The sequence below is a fragment of the Falco peregrinus genome, chromosome 8, assembly GCF_023634155.1.
Source record: "Falco peregrinus isolate bFalPer1 chromosome 8, bFalPer1.pri, whole genome shotgun sequence".
Lineage (NCBI taxonomy): Eukaryota > Metazoa > Chordata > Aves > Falconiformes > Falconidae > Falco > Falco peregrinus.
The window spans coordinates 6,751,011-6,773,211 of NC_073728.1; the positions used below are offsets into that span (position 1 = coordinate 6,751,011).

At 55.5% G+C, this 22,201-nt stretch overlaps 1 protein-coding gene across 3 annotated transcripts in view; it reads right to left on the reverse strand.

Moving 5' to 3' along the window:
* Positions 1-22,201, reverse strand: part of COL18A1 (collagen type XVIII alpha 1 chain) — a 41,773-nt gene that overhangs the window by 16,203 nt on the left and 3,369 nt on the right. The window contains exon 1 of one of the 3 annotated variants that reach the window (XM_055811720.1): positions 9,870-10,059. The exons of 1 other annotated variant lie outside the window; for it this stretch is intronic. In XM_055811720.1, coding sequence (XP_055667695.1) covers positions 9,870-9,927 — 58 coding nt within the window. In that variant the 5' untranslated portion in view covers positions 9,928-10,059. Of the gene's footprint in view, positions 1-1,898; positions 2,594-9,869; positions 10,060-22,201 lie in introns of those variants that run through there. One more of the 3 variants, XM_055811719.1, reaches the window with a different exon arrangement.

The window sequence follows — 22,201 nt, forward strand, 5'->3', positions numbered from 1 at the left end:
AGGAAACCAGAGCTTCCTCCCGGGGGTCTGCAGGGGTATAAGAGCCAGTGCTGCAATTTCTGCAGCCAGACAAGCCATTGTCTGCCCCCCAGAGCTTGGGATGGACGGGGGGGGACAGGCTGAAAGAGGCTTTTGTTTAGCAATGCAATTTTCAACCACGCTCCCCTTGGCATTTCAGCTGGCTCTGGGATCCTCCCTCCTCTCCAAACATGCCACTCGCCCCCCAAGCCCAGGGTGAGAGCTGGGTGCTGGTGCTTCCCAAAGCAAATGGGGGACACACTTATCCCTGGCACAACACACAAAGCAGAGGCCAGGGCTGTGAGGTCTGGTGTGGCTTGGGGAGCAGGGGGGTAAGGGGAGACCCCTTCCAATAGCTGCTCCCCCTGCAAAAGCCAAGTACACCTTCTGAACCCTCCAAACCTTTCAGGCCATGCCTGCTTTCTCCATAGGGCACCCAGAGCCCAAGTATCACAGCCTCTCCCTCTCCCTGCAGCAAACTGGCAGCACCCACCGGGGAGCATGGGGAGCCAGACACGGCTGATGCTGCAGTGGTTTCAGGATGGGTGCTGGCATGACAACGGCTGCACGGGTGTCTCTGGACACAGTGACCCAGCCATTTGCTCCTGTTGCTGTTGGAAAGGCGCCAGGGTTGCTCCAAGCCACCTTCTCCCTCTGCCATGACCTTCCTGGCTGGCCTGAGCCAGGGGCTGCCAGCATGGCCCCGTGCATCCCATCCCCAGCTGGGATTCAGGGGACCGCCAGCACGCAGGAGCATCTTGAGTCACTGCATGGGGTGCACCACAGTCTCCACGTCCCCCCACCCATTCCCAGTGCTGCCCATCCGGGACCATATGCCTCCCCCATGATGCCGCTGCACTCCCCTGGGGTCAGCCGGCGAACAGAGCCACTCTGAACGCTGAGGGGGACCACATGCGTGACCCCCTGCCTGCCGCCCCCCCCGCTAAATTGCCCCTGTGACGGCGGCAGGGCGTCTCGCTGCTCCTGGTCGGCAGCCCCCAGGTCATCACCCCGGGGGTGCAGGGGGGCCAGCGCAGTAACACAGCCTCATTCAGAGGGCTTGGCGGGGGGAGCAGCGAGCTCCCACTCCTGCTTTCATCCCAAACTGTCTTCTTGCTCTTGCACCCCGACGTGCATTTCTCTGAATGCCAGTCCCCCGCCTCGCTCCCTTCCTTTCGCCGCCCTGCCAAAGGGGCACGTCTCGGTCCCTGGCTGACACACAGAAGGGTCACAACCACCTAATGACGAAGCTAGAGGTGAAAGTAACCTCTCCTGCCTGCCAGGCAGGGGGGGATCAAACATTAGCTGTTGGGTAAATCATTAACCTCAAAGCAAAGGGCCGCTCTGGGAGAGGGGAACATGTGGGCACAGCCATGGGTCACCTTGAAGCCTCCTCATTGCCATGGCCCCCTGATACTGCTGCTGTTGGGTGGCTGTGGGGGTCCTGGTCCTTCCCCCTGTCCCTGAGGGGAGCTGCCAGCTTTGCAAGCACCCTGCTCCCAGGGTGGACACCACAAAGCCCTTTGCTGTGCACTGCAGCACCTGCAGGACTGGCCCTGAATGCCAGCATGATGCGTTTGGGGAGCATCTCTTGTCCTGGCCCACCGTGACGCTGGCTTTGAACCTGGCCACTGCGTTTCATCGAGGATGAAACAGGCCCCGAGCATGGCGGTGGGCGACGCTCAGCCCTTGCTGAGGGAGCCAAAAGCACCTGACGATCCCTGTTTGAAGAAGCCGAGGCTGGATGGAAAGCGTTTTTGGACTCAACCACCATCCCATGAGGACAAGGCAGAAGCATCCCATAGCACCTAAAAAGCTGGGGGAGTTTGGGGAGGGGAGGACACACACACAGACACACGGACATCACCCAGCAACATTACCTGCAGAAGCATTAATAAAGACACAAGAATACCCCTTCGTCCTCCTCGGGGAGAGCATCACAAGGCAGAGGCAGGCGCCCACCAGCCAAGTGCATCCAACACAGGTCTCTGACAGCCTCGCAGAAGCCCTGGCACGGCGGGGGGGGTTACAGGGACCGAGGCGCTACACCCGGGGAGCAGGAGCAAGCAGAGAAACCACTCCACGTAGCGATGGCACCCGCGATTCAAGCAGCCCCTCCCACTCATGCAAAGCCACCTGAATTTCCGCCTCGCTGCTGTGGCGGAGGTAATTTGGTAATCTGAAACGGTTGGTGCCCAGCACGCTGCAGAAGGGCAGGCGGGTTGGGATGGGCAGGCAACGGCCGGCTGGCGGTATCAGTCCGGGTAAGGAGGATGCAAGCCCTGTGCCACTACTACCATAGAGTCGCATAGCGGCGGTTAGTAAATCAAACTCGAGAGGACCGGAGTTATTGGCAAGAGGACGATCCACACCGTTAGCCATCCTCCTGTTAGGCAAAGGAGGGCTCCAGCTCCCATTCACACTGGCCAGGGCCAGCCCCCAGTGGCCAGGGCCATGCTGCATGTTCGGTGGGGTGGGCGATGCTCCATGGCGCTGTTGGAGTGGTTGTGCCGTGGGGTCCCGGGGCAGCACTGCCTGCTCACGGGCACTGTCACCTGGTGGGAAAGGAAAAGGGGCACTACCTGGCCGGGGACCTGCTGGTCTCTGCAAGGACACCTCGTGTCCCCATCGCTGGGGGGGTCTCTGTCCCCAGGAGCTGTAGGTCTTTGGTGGTCCCCGTCTCCAGGAGCTGTGTTGTCCTCAGTGGTCCCCCATCCCCAGGAGCTGCGGATCCTCAGTGGTTCCTAGGAGCTGTGGGTCCTTGGTGGACCCTGTTCCCAGGAGCTGCGGGTCCTCGGTGGACCCTGTTCCCAGGAGCTGCAGGTCCTCAGTGGTCCCTGTTCCCAGGAGCTGCGGGTCCTTGGTGGACCCTGTCCTCAGGAGCTGCGGATCCTTGGTGGCCCCTGTCCCCCAGGAGCTGCAGATCCTTGGTGGTCCCTGTCCCCAGGAGCTGTGGGTCCTCGGTTGTAGCTGCTGGCTACATCCTGGCCAGGGGTAGGTGACGTGCTGCGGGGAGGAGCGATGCTTGGTTGTGCTGTGCTCTCCACCAGCCCCGTGGCATTCCCGTCCCACTGCTGGGTGTTTTCAGCTGTGGTCCCCTGGCTCACAGGTGCTGCTGTGCGGGGATCGGGCTCCTGGAGCTGTGGGGTGGTGATGTCCATCACCTGGCCACCCCACGTCCCTGGGGACGCGCTGGGGGTGACAACTGCTGCAGAGGTGAGTGGCTCCAGTGTGGCAGTTCCCTCGGCAGGTGCCACTGGGTTTCCCGTGGTCTTCGTGCTGCCCCAAATCCAGTCCAGGAGCTGCGTTTCGGAGGAGGAGAAGCAGCAAGCCAGGAAGAGCAGAAACCCCAAGCGAGGTGGGGGCCATTAGGAAGGCAAAACAAGGCCCGTTACTGCAGAGAGTGAAACGGAGAGGCAAGAGGAAGGAAAGGAGGGAAGAGGCAGGAATTTTGCCCTGGTCAGGCTCCCAGAGCACTCACATCACTCTCTCCTCCCCAGCTCCAGCACACAACACTTCAAACCAGAGCGGAACAGCAGGAGGAGTGGCTCTGCCAAACCCTCCTCTCCCAAGCGCCAGCCTCCCCGCACCCGGCACGGCCCCCCCAGAACCCCGCCGCCCAGCTGGGAACCCACCTGAACCCCCCCAAAACCTCTGGGAGCCGAGCCAGCCCCTCAGACGCACCCTGTTCCCCGTCCCAGCTGCTGCTGCCCAGCTTTTTAACTCCTTCCTGCCCAGAAAAATCCAAAATCCTCTCTCCCTGCTCGGTGGCTCTGGTTAAATTACTGGTGTCGAGAGCTGTACATGGGGGTGTCATGCATGGACACAGTCCCCAGGGGTGCCTAAACTTTGGTAGGATGCACAGATCCCCCCACTCCAGGTCTTTGGGGAATACAATAAACTCAGAGCAAAACCGAACAAGGAGGGAAAATAATCCCAGAAAACATTTCCAAGATTTCCACCAGCTGGAAACACAAGTCCCAGAAGTCAAGTGCTTTTAAGCCACTTTCCTTGGCGGCTCAGTTACAGGGCCAGGACCCCCCAGGTGCTGTCGCAGGACAGCGAGGGGAGTGCTTGCAACCCCCCCGACACAAACATCACGCGCCAGCGATGCCTCGAAGCCAGGAGGTCTGAGCAACCACAGCCTTGAGCAGTCAAATTTTCCTGAAGCCCGGGATGAAAATCTTCCCCCAGGAGTGCTGATGCTCTCCCACACCCCCAAAAATTCAGTTGTTCTGTGCCTCAGCTTAAAAAAAAATCCCTGCAAATCCACTTATCTGGCCCATCTTCCCACATCAGCACTGCCCTGCTCTGGAGACAAGGACACCTGCTCCTGGGAAACCCCATTCAAGGGGGTCTCCTGCAGGGATGCATCACGCCCACGGACTGCACTGTCACGCTGCTCTTGCTGTGACACCAAGCAAGTCACTTTCACGGCTCAAAAAGTGTTCCCTAGAAGGGACACTGAAGGGGAGGTGACGATTTCATCTCCCCCTAGCCAGGATGCTGCGCGACCAGGAAAGCTGCGGTCTGTGGTAATGTGGTCCCGCAACATGGAGCAGGAAAAGATACAACTCTCCTGATGCACCGGTTTAAAATTATTCAGGAAAAGCACTGAAACAAATGCTCAGATGTCTGTTTTGCTTTACACAACATTTCTCACACTACTTTTTAAGCGAAACGGGTTAGTTTTCTCCTTAAAATGGTAGCTGGCACGGCAAGGATGCTGTTGCTAATATGTTTGCCCCGTGACTGATGCTGTTAGGGGCGCATGTTGTGGAACAGCCCACGACTAATTGAATGCGGGATGCATTTTTGTCCGTATGTCAGAGTTTCCATATGGCCCCCCCAATGTTCATGTGCTCCCATCAACCTGATGAAAGGAGCCAGCTTGCCAACCCACTGCAGCGTGTTTGGACAGGACCCTGCTGGGCCCAGCCCTGCTCCCCTGGGGCAAGGGCGCGGCGTCCTGGCAGGGTGTGGGACCCCTCTCCCTTCGTCCTCAGCAAGTCCGAGAGGGATCTCGTCTCCCACTGGTGGGGGAGGACAGGTGGAAAAGCTCAGTGTTCCCATGGCCTTTCCCCCAAACTAGGGGGAGATAACTGGGGCAAAAGCCTGCAGCAGGGATGTTGATCCAAGCCCCTGAAGCTGAATGGTATCTGCAGGGCAGCTCCTGGAGCCAAAGAGAGTATCACGAGGCCTGATGAGCTGCCTCATCTCACCCAGGAGGGTTTTGGCGGTGGCACCATGCTGGGATGCCCCAAGCGTGTGCAGACACAATGCCCAGCCAGAAAAAATCCCATTTCTCCCTTCTTCTGGGATTAGACAGCTCATGATAGCAGAGAAGTGCAGAGCAGAGCAGCAATCCCATGGGACCTCCCCCGTGCGCAGGGAGGGCAGCTGCCGCCAGCCCTCGTTAAGTCGATGATCTTCATTTCACTGCACACCTCCATGCCACCAGCTCCCAGGGAAGAAGCCAGGTCTGGGGTGTCCCAAAATAAGGAACCTGGGAGCTCCAAAATAAAAGCTTGGAGGGTGGCCCAGTGGCACAGGTGGCACTACAGCATCCCGACCCAGCGTGCCCAGCTCTGCCACTGACCAAGCAGCCCAGCAGGGGACCGGGAACATATCAGCTGGTGAAATATTTTGGAGAAGCATTTCCCCAAAGAGAAGCCATGGTATCTGGCTGGCTGGCAGGGCAGGGGAAATCCTTTGGTTTAGCCTCCTGTAGGCTAAAGGCTCCCAAAAAGCACTTTGCATGCTCCAGGGGATGCTGCCACAAGCTCATCATGACCTTGCACTTCTTTAAAAGCAAAATTGTACCCTCAATCTGGTCCCAGTTCCTCCCTGAACAGGCTAGGGCTGCGTCTTCGCACTGGGTTCCAGCATCTACTGGTGCAGCTCAGTCCCTCCTGAAAAGGGGTACGAGGCTGCCCTTTCCATTGCAGGCTCAGTCCCGTTCAGAGAAGAAAAGAAAAGAGAGAGGGGGGAAAGGAGAAGGGGGGGTGAGGGGTGGGGGAGAAGGGTGAGAGATGGGGGGGGCAGCATGGAGAGAGAGCAAAGACAGCATGCAGAGGGCAGGGGGAGGGGAGAGAGAGAAGAAAAGAGGGGGGTAAGGAAGAGGAAAAAAAAGGAGGAAAAGAAAGAGGAAAAAAGAGGGGGAAAGAAGGGAAAGGAGAGGGGGAAGAGAGAGTGGGACAGATAAAAGAGAGGAAGGGAGAGAAAGAAAGAAAGAGGGAAAAAAGATAAAAATAATGAGGGGGGGAAAGATTTTTAAAAATTGAGGGGGGTGGGGAAAAGCCTCTCATGCAGGTGTCAGACCTGCAGCATCCCATCAGTGGTTAAGGAATAATGATGTTATACTTCGGGGGGCTGAAGTGGGGCTGAGTGATTGGGTTTCAAGCGACCCAGCCATGCGTGTCCCCATGCTGGGGGAGCAACCCATGGCGGTGGCTGGGGATGGGCAAACCTGGCCACGACCACACCAGGCTCTGCAGTGTGCCCTGCATCCCCCAACCCACGTCCTGAGCTCTTGCTGGGGCAGCTCCGCGTTGCCCTTCCCGCAGCAGTTTGGGAGGGGGACAGGGACCCTGCCCCAGCCCAGCTCCGACAAACCTCTCCTCCGCAGTCCAAGGTCGGACCCCTCAGCAAGAGCTGGCAGGCAGAGATGGACAGATGGGATTGGACAGATAAGACAGGCAGCCGGACAGCAGAGGGAGCCTCAGGCTGAGCAAAAGCACGGAAGCATCCTCAGGAGAGGCATTTTGCTGCACCCCACCCAGGGGTGCCAACTCGTGCCGGTGGCCTATCCTGGCCACAAGCCCAGAGGTCACGGAGGTCCGGGCAGGGACCGGCAGCAGTTTTTGCAAGGTGCAAACAGGACAGAGCGCAGGCAGGGAGTTGTGACCTGCAGCTTCTTTCCTCCTCCTGCTCGAAACTCTGTGGAGTCCTTTCTTAGATCTCCACAAACCGGTGGGGGGACCCCGGGTCCAAGATGTCCTGAGTGGAGAAGCCTTGAGCCCAAAAAGATTAAACTCTGCTGCAGAAAGGGCTTTAAAGCCAGTAGTGGATCCCACAGCCAAGAGATTGAGTCATAGCAGGAAAGACCCCCCCTCCAGGGCATCCCCCTGCTCAGCTATACGCCCCTGGAGCCAGGGAGGAATGGAGCTCACAGCATCCCCATGACACAGCTCCCAGCGAGCCTCCCTTAGCAAGTAGGGGCTTTAATTAACAAATTAGCCCATTTCCAGGCTATTTTTATCCGTTTTCTGTTTGCTGAGTCCAGCCTTGACTTCCCCCAGCCCACAGGCAGGATGGCTGCAAATCGCCCCTTGCTTTTGAACACTAAAAATGTCCCCAGTCCCTCTGGAGCCAGCAGCCGTGCTAACCCACGCACAGCACTGCCACCTCACACACAGCACTGCGTTGAGGGTACTCCACCAAAACAGCCCCTTGGGACCAAGCATGAAGGATGTCTGGGGTCAGCCCCAGCACGCAAACAAACCACAGCCCCACAACGTTTCCAAAGCCCACTGGCACTTCAGCAGCTTGCTGAAAGCTTGCTGGGTTAACACCAGCGACAGCAACACTGCCGTAAGTTGCTTGAGAAAGCAACAACCTCCAAATGGCACAAAACCACGGTATAGCAAGCGCTTGGGACTGCCACTGATGCCCCATCTGTACATCTCCCATTCCATGGATGCTGCTGGGGAAGGAAGGAAACCTTGACACTGGCACAGCCAAAATAGTGAAGGCGGGAGCACTCAGGCACCAAGCAAGAACATTCAGCAACTGTCAGCAGCAGATGTTATCTATAAATCCTACCGATGTTTGGGATTTTAATCCGTTCTTCATCTAAAAGCCCAAGCAACAGTTAAAAGGCCCTTATATAGATGCACGCTGAGGATATTGCCACATCCCGAGGGCTGACCTCCCAGGCAGAGACAGCCCCTGGGGAGAGACAGTGGGACCCGGCGCATGGACAGCCACTCAGCCAGGGAGATAGGAAGGCAGGGGCTGGCGATGAGGATGCACAGGGGAAGAGCCGGTGTGTGTTACTGCACCCATCACGGCCCCAAAACTGAAGCAGGTGCCAGTTTGCCAGGACATGCCTCTGGGCCAGAGTTTCCCCCCTGACTCCAGCTACGCAACACCGCCGACCCCCAGGAACCACAGCGTTCCTAAACATTTACTCACAGAGAGACAGAAAAATCCTCCCAGAAAATTCCTCGATAAGATAAACCGTGAAAATGTCATGACTGCCTCAAGGAGCTGTCAAATAACCCTCGGGGGGGGGGGGGAAGGGCAGCTGTGCCTAGACCCCAATGTTGTTACCCCGGCATGGCATCCTCCTCCTGCTCCTGAACCGAGCAGAGACGGAGGCACCCACTGCACCAGGGCATCCATCCTACTCATCTAAGGAGTATTTTTGTCAGCATTTATGGGAAATTATGTGGGCAATGGCAGCGGGCAGGGCAAGCAAACTGCAAAGCAAACAGCCTTCCTTCCAAGTGTGGCTAAAAATACCCACAGGGGTCGAGCCCCCCCCCCCCGCCCCCCCCCCCCCCCCCCCCCGGGTGAAGAGTGAGCCAAGGGGCAGGTCTCACCAAAGGCATCTTGAGTTTGCCTTGTAACTTGTTACCCTCTGGCAAAGACCAGCAGCCACAGGCTGGAGATGGCACAGCCAAGAGATGCTGGTGTCCCCCTTTTCCCACCCACACGAGCAGGAGGACAAGGCAGTAGGAGCACGGAATGGGGGCTGGGGTGACTTTGGCCACCCCACGAGGTGCCCTGGCCACCACAGGGGATGGATGATGGAGAAGAGCCGTCAACCTCCAGGCACAGCTGAACCCAAAGGAAGCCTTTAAAAGTGCAAGGACATCTTTAAAATGCAAGGTGAGCTTGTTGTGACCTGTAGCCCCCAGCCCCATCACCGCCCCCCCCCCCCCCCCTCCCCCCAATGCCTTGCCTCTGCAGGGGCCACCGACTCTGCTTCCCATCACTCGCCTCCCTCTGGGGCCAACCGACACCCGGAGATAAGGGGAAAGGAGGTGAGAGAAGGAATGTGACCCTCTCGCTCTCCCTCCCTGGTGTTAATAAATCACCTTGCAGACTAATCGCTCCTTGGAGGGGGAAATCTCGCCCCCCTCCTCACCGCCCCCCCCCCCCCCCCAAGGTCCTGGCTCAGCCTGGGAGCCACGCTCCTGGGAAGCCCCAAATTTCAATGGCGTTCCTGGCATTCCTGCCTCGGCAGGCAGCCGGGAGGGCTCCAGCAGTGCCGACCACCCTCTGGGCAGGCGTAGGGGGCTCCCTCCGTTAGTGTAGAGGGGATTGGTTGCCATCTCCATGAGGGACTGAGCGGGTCTGCAGCTGGGGAGTGCATCCCTACTGCCAGGCTCCTATTTACCTAAAAATACAGGGAAACCAATCACCTGGCATCCTGCCTCGTAGGCAGATGATGTGCCACAGGACAAGGGGAGATCAGGGCTGGGATGGAGGGTTTACAAGCTGACTCGATGCCATCGCAACCTGATCATTTGCAGAAAGCAAAACAGAGAAGAGGAAGACAAGCCACCCAGGCAGGGTATGCATCCCCAGAGCTCAAATCCAGCATCACGCAGCAGAGAAGCCAACAAAACCCCTCAACCATGCTGGGACATTAAGCTGCCGATGTCACGGAGCAGCAGCAGGAGCACCGTGGGAGGGTAACCCTCCACCAGCTTTGAAGGCTGCAGGATGAAAGCCCATTCCCAGCTGTTTTTCGGAACTTCAGTACAGGAGAAAATACCAACACATCTAAAAAACCCCATTCACCAGACAAAATACAGAACAGCTACCAAACAAAGTAGTACCTGAAGCTACAATGGAGCAGTACAGCATCCATCCTGCGGTACAGCATCCGTCCTGCATTCACCACGAGCCAGGGATGCTGGGTGCTAGCTGGTCTGTGCTGCTGCAAAAGGCAACTGCCACAGCTTGTGGATGCTTTACGGAGCCTTTCCACAGCTTTATGGCGAGGGAAAGCCACCCAGCAGTTCATGAACCTCATCCTCAGCGCAGCTTGCAGCGAACAAAATCCAAGCTCATGCAGTTGCTGCGGGGCCAGGTGGTGAGAAACACTATTTTGATAGGGAATGGAAAGGAAAAGTGGGATCTGGGAGGAGTTTTTGTTTTTGGACTTCAGCTGCAAGCTCCCGCTCGTCCAACCAGCCTTGGTCTTGTCACTGCTACTCCCCTGCAGCGCAGGGGACTTTGTTTAGCTTGGAGCCTCTGAAGCCCCCAGCTGTGCTCGTAATAAGACTCCTTGTCCGCTCGGTGGTCCTTCCACCTCTCTGCACTCCTCAGACAATACTTCGCCTGTGCTGCTGACTTTGGCATCATTTCCCTGCTCTTTCCAAAGTTTCCTCTGCACCAGGCAGCCGAGCTTGGCCATCCTGCTTTGGCATTGCATCCCATCCCAGAGTTGCCTGCCAGGCACCATGCTTCACACCAGACTTCGCCACGGCTTTCAGTACCCCAAGGTGAGGATACAAGGGGGTGAGATGCCCAGCAGGCCCTTTGCGGATGGATGCTGCGGTCAAAGCTAGTTAATGCCTTCATTAGCAGCCTGGATGAAGGGCCATGTAAACAGGGAAAGTGTTGTCCAGCCCTTGAAACTACTCAGTCACACATGTCCCAGCGTTGAAGAAAAAAAAATAAATCCGTCGAACGCCTTGAAATTAAGTCGAGCGATGACAACTCGCTGTCAGCCAAGGTTGAAATCCCCTGCTCCCTACTAGGATGACAGCCCACATCTCCACAGGCACAGCAAGTATTTAAGTAACAAAATTCAGATCTTTTCAGAAAGTCCAAGCACCACTGGCATCAGACAGTAAAGGGGTCAAACAGGTCGATGTTGTCAGGGGCTACTTTGCTGCTCCATGCAAGTTCCCTTCAGCACTGGGGAAAGCCAACAGGACCCAGACAAAGTCAGAAAACACATCGTCCCTCTCCAACCAACAACCAAACATGCCAGGTGAGAGATCTTGTTCTCAGCACAAGCAGGAGATGGGGGCTGAGAGCCATCAGTTAACCAATTATTCCCTTTTTCAACAAATCACTTGGTTTTAAAGCAAAATACAACATCAATGAATAGCTTTAACGCACTGGAGTTTATGTCTACAGTGTGACAGATGTCAAGAACAAGGATGGTTGTAATTTGAGTTCCTGCTTACAGGCAGACAGGGATTCAGGAGCAGGTTTTCCCTGCCCTGAGCACAGGGACGATGCCATGGCTGGGCACCATCCCCGGCATCGGCGTCCCAAAGCAAAGCCAGCCAGCCCATGTGCACAACACCACTGGCTAAAGGCAGAGAACCACAGAGATGGGTCCCTACGAGCTGTTTTCTGGGATCATAAGGGTTAAAAAAACCAAACCAAACCACACAAAAAAACCAGCAGGCATGCCTGAAGAGGAGGATTAAAGAGAATAGGGCCATTTCTCGGCAAAGACTATGGCAACGTAAATAGAAAAGTAATATTACGCTCAAGACGGGGGCCCTTTCCCTTTGCTCCTGCCCTACAATGCCACTATTGTTTTGCTGACAACTGGTAATTATCCCAAGCTGCACACACTGGTATTCCCACCCTTTAACCGGGAGGGATTTTGCAGCCGCCGACCCTCTGACACCAGCAGAAATTCACATACCACAGGGTTCAAAGGGGGGGGCGGGCTGGAAAGGCTGGGCGAGCCTCACAGTACGTCATTTGGGGACCTCCTTTTAGTCAGTCCCTAAAAAATGAAGCCATTTGGGATGGTTTTGCTACTGATGGCCATGCTTGGGGTTCAAGGTGCCCCAAACACAAGAGGCACTCCCCTATCCCGAGTGAGCAGTACCCACTGCCACCCTAGATGAAAAAATACTGGTCTCCCAGATATCCAGGTCTACACTGTGTGTCCTTTCCCAGCTTGGCAGCAAAGAAGAAACTGCAAAAAAATGAATAATCCCATGGAGGCACGGTTTTCCTTCCTTCCTATAAAGCTCAGGCATGCCTGGGGACCCTGGATCCCTTAGGATGAGGCCCTGCAAGTAGCTGCTGCCCTGCTGCCTGCTGCAAAGGGGCTGTAATGAGGGTGAGTTGGACCCATCACTTCTCATTTATGGGACGGGGGAGTCACAGCCCCAACCCACCCAACCTCCCCAGCCCACCAGGAGTTCAGCCCGGTGCCGGCACCAGCTCAGATAAGGTGATTACAAATACTGGAAACAGCCTCAAGATGGATTAAAACACTCCCATGGTCAAAATGTAGATTTTTAAAATTTTTTTTCTGCTTTTGCAGCCTGGTGCATGAGCCAGAAAGACCAGAAAAGGGGCAAAAAAATGTGCTTTTTTCCTGCCACAGGCTGTAGGCAGCACAGCCAAGGACAGAGCAAGGCAGAGGACACACGCAGCCACCAACACGCAGCCACCAAAGGACCCAGCTAAGAGCAGCACAACCAGCTGCTCTGGGATTATTATTTTTTTTTCTTCTGCGTTTTAATTACACTATCTCAGAAGTTTCTTCCTAACGGGAAAGCTGGAAACCAGTTTTTCCTGCAGCAAGGCCAATTCCACAAATGCTAGCAGTGACCTGTAAAGATAAAAAAAGCCCCATAAATCAGCAGAGCAACATCTTTCCTTCCTTGCAGCGTCACTGGCCTGTTTCACTGGGGTGGGTTTTTATTTGTTGTTGTTTTAAGCACCCAAGAGAAAAGAAACCGCTCCTAAAACCCCACTTAACCCATCCCAGCTGCAGAAAAAAGCCCACGTAGGCAGGAGGAGCTCCGCTATGGGTCTCCGGGCAAGCTTCAGCCTGTCCCCGCAGCACCCAGCTGGGCTTTGGGGGGAACGAAACCCCCCTTCTCCCAACCCTGGAGCCCCGCCAGTCCTTTGCCTAATTAAAGCGTGTGGCTGCTTGCAGGGCGGAAAGCCGGCAGCCAGAGCACAGGGGCTCCAGCACCTCCGGGGCTGAGCCCTGCCACTGGACCAGCACCCCGCTTTTAAGGATGCTGAAGCCTGGAGGAGCTTCCAGGGTTGCACCAGGAACCAGCCGGCCCCAGCTCCTCTCCATCACTTGCTTGGCTAGAGAGTGACACGGCTGCAGGGAAAAGATTAAACCCAGATTTTGCTCTTTAAACTGCTTTTGGCCAGAGGAGGTTGCTTTGCACCCCCCTTTTCAGGGATATCAGAGCACTACAGGATGGTGGGAATAGCAAGGAAGTGATGGAGGCTTGTACAGCTCGCAGGGGAAATGCTTGCTAGCCTCTCTGCAAGGAAAAGAGGGCAGGAGAAAGTCCGGAAGGGGCCACTGGGAAAGCAGAGGAAGGACTTAAAAAGATTAAAACAGGACAATGTTATCAGTGGGCAGCTACCCTGTGCCCTGGCACCACATGCACAGGGGGCTCTGGCTGCAAGGCACCCACCAACACACTGTGGTACCCACTGGGGTATCACGCATTGGATGCTCAGGTGCCAAACGCAGGCAATGGCTGCATCCCTGAACCCAGGCATGGGCAGTGAAGCATTGCCAGCAATACTCAGAAGCAAATGAGGGTCATCAAGAGAATAAACAGCAACAATGCAATTAAACAGCAAAACAAAATAAATGGGAAAAGTTTTTACTCCCCACCCAAGCAAATGGGCTTTCACTGGTGTTTGTGCAACTGTGGTTCATCAGACCAAACCACGTCAGCAGCACCCCAAGGCCAGAGGGACACCGGTAGCTTAACAGCAACCCTTGCACAGCGACTATTCACATAGCTGGAGCATTGGGGATGTACTGGGAAACCCGAGCACTGGAATGCAAGGGATGTACTGGGAGACCCGTTTCCACCATGAGAGTCACATTTTCGGTGACATGGGCTGCCCCAATGTCCCTGTGCAGTCACAGCAGAGCTCGTGCCAGCGGGTGGGCTGTGCCTGGCCATGGAGCATCCCACCCCAGGGTGCTCCCCAAACCAGGCCTGGTGTCAGTCTGGGGGCAGAGATGCTTTAGCACCGACCGGACCCACCCATCCCTGGATGGATGTGACTCAGCCAAAACATCCCTAAGCCTGTTTTATCACTCATCTACCAAAATTCCCTGCCACTGGACCGAAGCCAGCTGCCAGGAGCTGCTGGCAGTGCCTGGGGCAGGCGCAGGGAGCGGGGCCAGGGCTGTCCCCAGAGCCCAGCCCACCTCTCCCCCCTGCCCAGCCATGCGGAGCAGCCAGCACACATCCGGACCACCGGCCCGGGATGGAGCAGGACCCAGCCAATGTCCGCCTCACCCCGCTGCATTAATCCTGTTGCTAGGACACCCGCGGGCACAGAAATACAACACTTGACGGATTAGCGTCTAGACTGGCTGACCTTTCCCTATGCTTGCGAGGTGGAACCGGGGCGAAAAATCGGGCACCGCTGGCTAAAAAGAGGGTTTTTTTTGCAGTGGGTTGGTTTATTTATTTTTTTTTTTTTCAGATGGGAGCCAGGGAGGGAGGGACATCACTGTCGGTGAAAGCCATTTCATTACCTGCAGCCCGAGAGGGATGTGCAGGAGACTGACCGGGTCTTGCAACCTGCTGCCAAGCCTAGGTTTTGCCCAGCAACCCAGCTGACAAAAGAGCCTTTCATAAGAGGAGACGATGTCAACTCTGCAATTAGCAAGGGAAAAGAAAAAAGAGCCGAAAGAAGATTATTACCTCCAGCAGTTGCCTCTGGGGGCCCCTCTCAAATGGTTTCATTAACTCTTTCGGATGAGCCCAAGGAGCAGGTGGGGAAGGAGCCACCCACAGCAGCAGCCGCCGGCGGCCAGCTGGACCCAGGATGGCATCGCAGCCTCATGGGACGCCACAAGGAGGACTGTCCCCTTGGGTGCTGTTGGGGCAGGCTGGCAGCGCTCTGCCCCTGAGCTCCAACACTGGATTCGACCCAGCAAGAACCAGGACTACCACCCTCCCGCATCCTGGCTGGGAGGGAACAACACTATGTCCAGCCCAGCCCTGTAAGAGTCCCTGCAAGACCAGACACTGCTCTCAGCGAGCAGCATCCTCCCTCAAGCCATCAAGTGGCTGCAGGGGATGCCATGCACCTAACCTCTTCTACCTCCTGCCTTGCTAAGTAATGCAATGGAGAGCCCATCACAGCCCACTGGGTACCAAATGTGGTGGGGGATGCCAGGGCTCCCCCACATCCTCCACCTTCATGGCCTGACGCTTCCATCTCCCCACCAAAAAGATGCAATAGCTTGTAAAAACAAACCCACAGGATGGTGCTCTGGGTACCTAGTGGAAAGAGGTTAGAAAGCTTCCTCCGGCCATCTTTTGTTTTCCAATGCCAAAACCTAAAACCCACAGCTGTCCCTTTTGCCACCCACCCCAAGGAAATCCAGGACAGGTCACCTGCCCAAGAGCTGTTCACCCCAACAGTGCCACTCTCCCCTAATCCTGGGGCATTGCCCAATGCAAGTCATCCCTGCAAAAAGCCATCTGGAGAGCAAATCCTCACAGGGACTTTGGCAGGCAAGAGGCCAGCCTGAGCACAGTCACAGGACGGGGACATGTGGGGACAGCTCACCCGTCTGCCAGGAGAGGCCCCATGAGCACCACTTTCCAGGCTTCTAGGTGAAGTGGGGCTGCAGCACTCGCTCCTGAGGAGCCAGCCCAGGCTTTCCTGTGCCCCAAGGATGCCCTTGGAGGCTGGAGTGCTTCGCTTGTCCCTGCACAGTGATTTAACAGCAAGCCCCAGCCACAGAGGTCCCTGAAGCAGCTGCAGAAATAACAACTGGATAATCAAGTCCTACACTAAAAGCCAAAACCTAAAAGCCAAAACCACACGTGCCGCTGCCACACACTTTCCTCCATCCACAGTGCCAGGGGCTAGGATTTTCTCCCACTCCCTGATATTCTAGGGAATTTAGTACCACATGAAATCACTGCAGATCTCTTTCACACCACCTCACACACATCAGTGCCTCCTCTGAGCATGGCTTTCAGCAAGATGAGGCACATCTTCAAGGAGGGCAGGAGCACTGAGGCCCCACACACATTGGTACCCAGGGGATGGGGAGTGTAGTTGGAGGACAAGAGAGTCAGTGAGAGCACCCTATAGATGGCAGAGAAGAGATGGAGTGGTGCGATGAGGTGGAGCCCAACACCAGCTCCTCATTCATCACAAAAGATGCTGTCTCTGGGCTGATGCACTTACGGGAAGATGCACAGGCTGCTCTCGGAACGGGTCAATCTACCTCCACAAGGCTGCGGGGAGCTGAGCCATCAGGTCCGTGCCTGCACCAGATCAGGCCCCTCCGGCAGGCTGGCTTGTGCTGGCATCTCCCAGGAGGGCCACATCATGCAGTGCTCTCCATGCTGGGGCTCTAGGGAGGGAAACCCCGCTCATGACGCAGCAGGATTTAATCTCCTTACAAAACATGGGGCCTCCTGGCTCTGAGAGCACCTGTCCCCTCCCCAGAGCAAACAACCTCAATAGCAGAGCATGAACGTATCTCCTGAGCAAAGCAATCGGTTATTAATTGTGAGCATGTGCTAACGAGTGCTGGATTGAAGGCGTATGGTCCTGGCACATGGGCACTGCAAGATCTTCTCCTGTTTCAGAACCTGCCTAGAGAGATGCTGGCATCAGTGAGAGGGTAACATGAGCTGTCCCACAGCTCTGAGTCACCCACAGGTCCTGGGTCTGGGCAAGCCCATCGAATTGCCACAGCACAGCCCCCTGCCCAAAGGGAGGGAGGGACAGTAGCTATGGGCACCCCATCCCTGGGAGCAATGTTGAGAGGGAGGTTGAGGTCCCAGGGGGTGTCCCCAGCAGGGAGCTGACCCTATGCTGGGGTCTGGCGAGGAGCCTTGGGAGTGACTGCCACCCCAGGCCAGGCTGGCCATGTGAGCACTCACCACCGAGGCTGAGCCCAGGACCTCCATCCACACACAGCAGGGGATGAGGTTTCCCCAAGTTGAGGGTCCTGGCCCTCTGGGGAGCATTTTGGGGCCAGAGGGGGGGAAGGACCAAGCTGAAAAGATGCCTTCCCATACTGGGGAGCTGGCTTAGAGCAAGACAAAATGTTTCACCTTCACCCTGAAGTACTGGTGGGTGCCTTGCTACTCTGACTTGTGCTCATTACGCCTTCATCCTGGACCACAGGTGCTTAGAAGAGGGGCCCATGTCACCCCTTCCCTGGGGACCCTGCTAATGCTACTGCTGGCAGGCACAGCAGAGCATGCAATACCCCACCACCACCCATCTCACCAGTGGCGTGAGTCCCACATCAGCACCAGGAGGGGAAGCCCTTGGCTTTCAGCAGCCCCTTGCCTTCCCCGCAATCCACATTGCCGCCCATTTAATAACTTACAACCTACTGTAAACGGGAAAACACGGAGCCCCTGATCTGGCACCACCAGCGGCAGTGGTGGCCTGGGACCCGCCAGCAGGAGTGACGGCCGAAGCCTCATGCACCCATCAAACATGGACATCCCTGACCTGCTGGAGACGCACCCCAGCATGGCATTGCCTCGGCTGGGAACGCCACTGGGCTGGAGGGAAAGCAGATGGGACCCAGGCCACCACCCATGGCACGGGTGCAGCCAGTGAGCACCGCCAGCTTATCTGGGGTTATCAAAAAGGTGCTGTTTATCCAAAAGTCAACAATCACCGACTCAATGAAGTTACAGACTAACGAGGAGAGTGGAAAAGAATAAATTTGTTTGACTACCGCATTTACTGAAGGGAAGGCAAGTGGCTTATTTATGAATTATAAAATCAGAGATAAGCTTCCCGGGCCATTGGGCTGATGGAGTTTTAGGCCAGTGGTGATGGTGGGAAGACCACGGAGATGGTGGTGCTGGGCTTAAGAGCTGCATATTCCAGGTGCTCTGGCTGCTATTCCCATCCCCGGCTGTTCAAGCAGCCTCCCATAACCTAGGGACAGGGTCAGAGGAACAGCCAGACCTTCCAGTCCCCCAGGAGGAGGAAACCAGCTGATTGAGCTTGGGAATAAAATAAAAATACAATAAAATCCACTAATGAGCAATTTCCATCTTAGAAAAGGGTTAGGAGGCGATGCCAAAAAAAGCAATAAAAATTCCACAAAAGCAACCTTTTCAACTGAAAACCAGCAGACACGAGGTGTTCCGGACCAGATGTTGCTTGCTGAGAAAGCCCCCAGTCTCAGGGATGCTCCTGCCAAACGGCGCTGCTGGTCAGGGCCAGGAGCATGGCAAGTATCCAGAGCCTTGTCCCCAGAGCAGCCCCACCCTGCAACCCTGGGGAGGGTTCCCTTCTTGCCCCCCAGCCCCCAGCACTTGCTGGGAGGCAAAAGCCACTCCATCTTTGGCTTGCAGGAACCACCCCTTCATCCCCAAAGGGTTTATTAACTGCGCTCATGCCTCAAGGCTGTTGAGGTTTTTTGGCCCACGGTCTGCTCTCGCACACGCCGGCGGGGAAGGAAATAGAGACGAGAAACAGAAAACACACTGAACGACACAGAGACGTGCAGTTATGTGAGCAGAGCTGACAAATGCACCCGGTACCGCTGAGGCAACCCACCAGCTGTGCCACCAAGCTGCCACCCACCCCACAGGCAACCCTGCTCCTGATGACCGGGAGGGATGTGGGACATCAGGCTGCAACATCCCAACAAGATACCCAGTGGCCTTCTCTTTAATGAAGGCTTCCTGCTCATTAATAGCAGAGCTCTTTCCAAGCACAGGAGACAGCCTCCCAAGTGTCTGAGCAACTCTGCATTAACCCAAATCTAGACAAACAGCACCCAGAATGCATCATCCATGAGTTTCCCAGGTTCTGCTCGTTCCCACCACCACGTCCCTCCCTCTCTGCTCTTTGCTTGCCCCCACCCAACACGACCTATATTTGCCCTCGAGCCCACTCCAGCACCCACACACCCGCAGCCTACACACTCGGGTTTCTCCCAGTGGCTCCAAACCTGCATTAAGGCAACGCCGGAAGCCCCTGTTAGCTGTACAAATGTCCAAACCATTTTCTAATCCCATTCAGCTTCTTGCTTCAATTATATTTTTGGCAACAAGCTCTCTAGGCTGATCAAGTCCCACATTTGAAGCCAAAAACCACACACGGGCTGCTACCACATACCTTCCTCCATCCACAAAGTCAGGGACTTTCTCCCACTCCCCAGTATTCAAGGGGATTTAGTGCCAGCCAGCACCACTGCAGGTTTCTTCTCCACCACCTCCCACCCATCTGTGCCTCCTTAGAGCACCAGCTCTCAGCAGGACAGGGCACATCTTCCCAGAGGGCAGCACCACCACACGTTGGTACCCAAGGGATGAGGAAGTGGCTGGAGGACAGCAGAGGCAGTGAGAGCACCCCACAGATGGCAGAGAAGGGATGGAGCAATGGGCTGAGCTGGAGCCCAGCACACGTCCCCCCCATCCATCACAGAAGATGCTGCCTCCAGGCCGCATACACAGCCAGAGAGATGCGCAGGACACTCTTGGAAAGGATTAATCTCCAACGCTTTTCTCAAATGTCATCAGATACGCTAGAAGATCGTTAAAATGCTTTATTAATCCCATACCTCTGGGCTGCTGATATACATCCGATACTTAATCCCAGATGTCTCCTTCAGTGCTTTGAACTGTCTACTGAAATGCCAGAATTAATTCTTTTCTTGGTAAACTATCAGAGTTTGGAAGAGACACAGCGCACTCGCTGGGATTGTTATTTCAGGGCTTAGAGCATCATCCCTAACAGTCGCCACAGACCAGACTACTGCAGGAGAAAAGCCAGCACTGTACACGTCTAACAGCAGAAGCAGCAAGGTGTAAGCAAGCCCTCACCCCACGTGACAGTTCACATGGCTCTGCGCCTCCTCAGCCTCCTCCAGCTGCCCCGCTCCATGTGTCCTCCCCAGAGATGTCACCCTCTGCAAAGCAGCCCCAAGCTCAGCATCTCTCAAGGCAGGGAAGCATTAGCTGGAATAACACGGGAAGGTTGCCTGCAGATGGAGGATCTGCTCCCTCTGCTCTCCAGACATGGGCCAAGTACCCCTCCTTGAACCCACCTCCCTGGTACGTGTCCCCTGGCTGAACAGGGCTCTGCATGGACCTTTCTGATCTGGAGAGCTGCTAAGGCTCTACTGAGCTGGTTACAGTGGATGCTGGTCTGTCATGGCCATGGGAGACCAGGGAACCCCCAGGCAGGTCGGCTCCCCCAGGAGGGAGCCCAGGTGAGAAACATGAGGACTCCAGCACAAGAAGGATGCACACCAGCATGGACCATGGGGCTTTCCACACAGCTGGGCAATGGGAACCCCAGATCCCCATCTTATAGGCAGTGCTCAGAAGGAAGGCGGTATATCCATGGGGGAATAACCTAAACCAAGACCACAAACCAGAGCGGGAGCAGGTAGAAAGCATAGCCAGCAGGTCAAGGGAGGTGATTCTCCTCCTCTGCTCTCCTGAGACCCCACCTGAAGCACTGCATCCAGCTCTGTGGTCCTCAGCACAAGACAGACATGGACCTGTTGGAGCAGGTTCAGAGGGGGGCCACAGAGATGGTCAGAGGGCTGGAACACTTCTCCTATGGAAAGAGGCTGTTGGGGTTGTTCAGCCTGGAGAAGAGAGGCCTCCACTGCAGCCTTTCAATATATAAAGGAGACTTATAAGAAAGACTGAGAGAGACTTTTTACCAGGGCCTGTAGTGACAGGACAAGGGGCAATGGTTTTAAACAAAGATGGTAGGTTTAAACGGGACATAAAAAAGAATTTTTCTACAATGACGGTGGAGAGACACAGGAGCAGGTTGTTCAGAGCAGCTGTGGATGCCCCATCACTGAAAATATTCAAGGTCACGTTGGATGGAGCTTTGAGCAACCTGCTCTAGTGAAAGACATCCCTGCCCATGGCAGGAGGGTTAGACTAGGTGGTCTTCAAAGGTCCCTCCGACCCAAATCAATCTGTTATTCTACAATAAAGCAAGAGTAGGTAAATTAGTAAGACTGCAGGTGCACAAGGGTGAGATACCTTGGGCTTGCATAGAAGAGCAGGTTGCCCCACGTGCCTGGGAGCTTCCTCCCAGAGCTGCTGCAACAAGCCCCAGATGTGCCAGAGGACATAACAGTGGCATCCCATGGCACAAGCTGGGGTGAGAACAGCCCTCCCTCACTATCCCAAAGGACCGAGGACAGACCTCAGCTCCACCAGACACCCCCTGGGCTGCCCAGAAGGCTAGTTTGCCAACAGTTGTGACCGTGTTGCCCGCATACCCAGGTCAGCATCCTCTGCAGGCTCCATGCTCACAGGGAGATGCAGCTTTAGCTTTGGATCAGTCCTCAACCCCAGTGCTCACTCCCTGCTCCACACACTCCTGCCTCCTTAAAAAGAAGCGATGACATCCCCCCACTAGAGAAAAGACTGTTTCCTAGCAGCACAGTTATGTGCTTAGGGATTTTTTAAGCCTATAATATTTTTTTAATGATAAAAATGTATTTTTTAATGCCACATGATAGCACTTGAAACAGGTTTCAAAATGTGTTCCTCTGTCTTCTCTGAGTGCTCAGGTTTGCTGTTTAACAGCACACAAACTGTATTGACATAAACACTGTAGGAAGAGGTTATTCCAGCTGCAGGCCAAAATAAATAAGAAGCAATGTCACAAGGAGGCTGCTATTCAGAGCACAAACCCCACTTTTCCTGGGTTCTCCACTTCTCACAGTGTGTGTGCAAGATCTTCAGCAGCTACAGGGAAAAGCAGCTCAGCTCTCTGTCCTCCTGGGTACACATGACAGTGCAGAGGGAGCTCCCAGGCACCCACAGTCAGGAGAGACCAGAGCTGCTCCCTTTCTCTACATGGAAACGTAAAATCAAATCAGAGCTCTGGGATAAGGATGCTGTGGATGGACCGAATCCAGATACTGACCTGCAAAACCACAGGGAAAATTAGGACTGGGGCTTGAAAACGTTGCTTGCGCCAAGGGAAGCAATGAAAACTCCCGCCTGGGAGCACAGCTGCTCTGCAGGACTACTCAGTCTCTTTTAAAACCCAGTTTCAAGCCCCAAAGTGCCATCCAAGAGGGGCCGCTTCACCTCTGCTGCCTCCTCCTCAGGATGGGCAGGAGGGATGGGATCCATCTGCGAGGGGATGGACCAGGAGCCATAGGAGCACCCAGCAGTGCTGCAGGCAGACATCTGCAGGC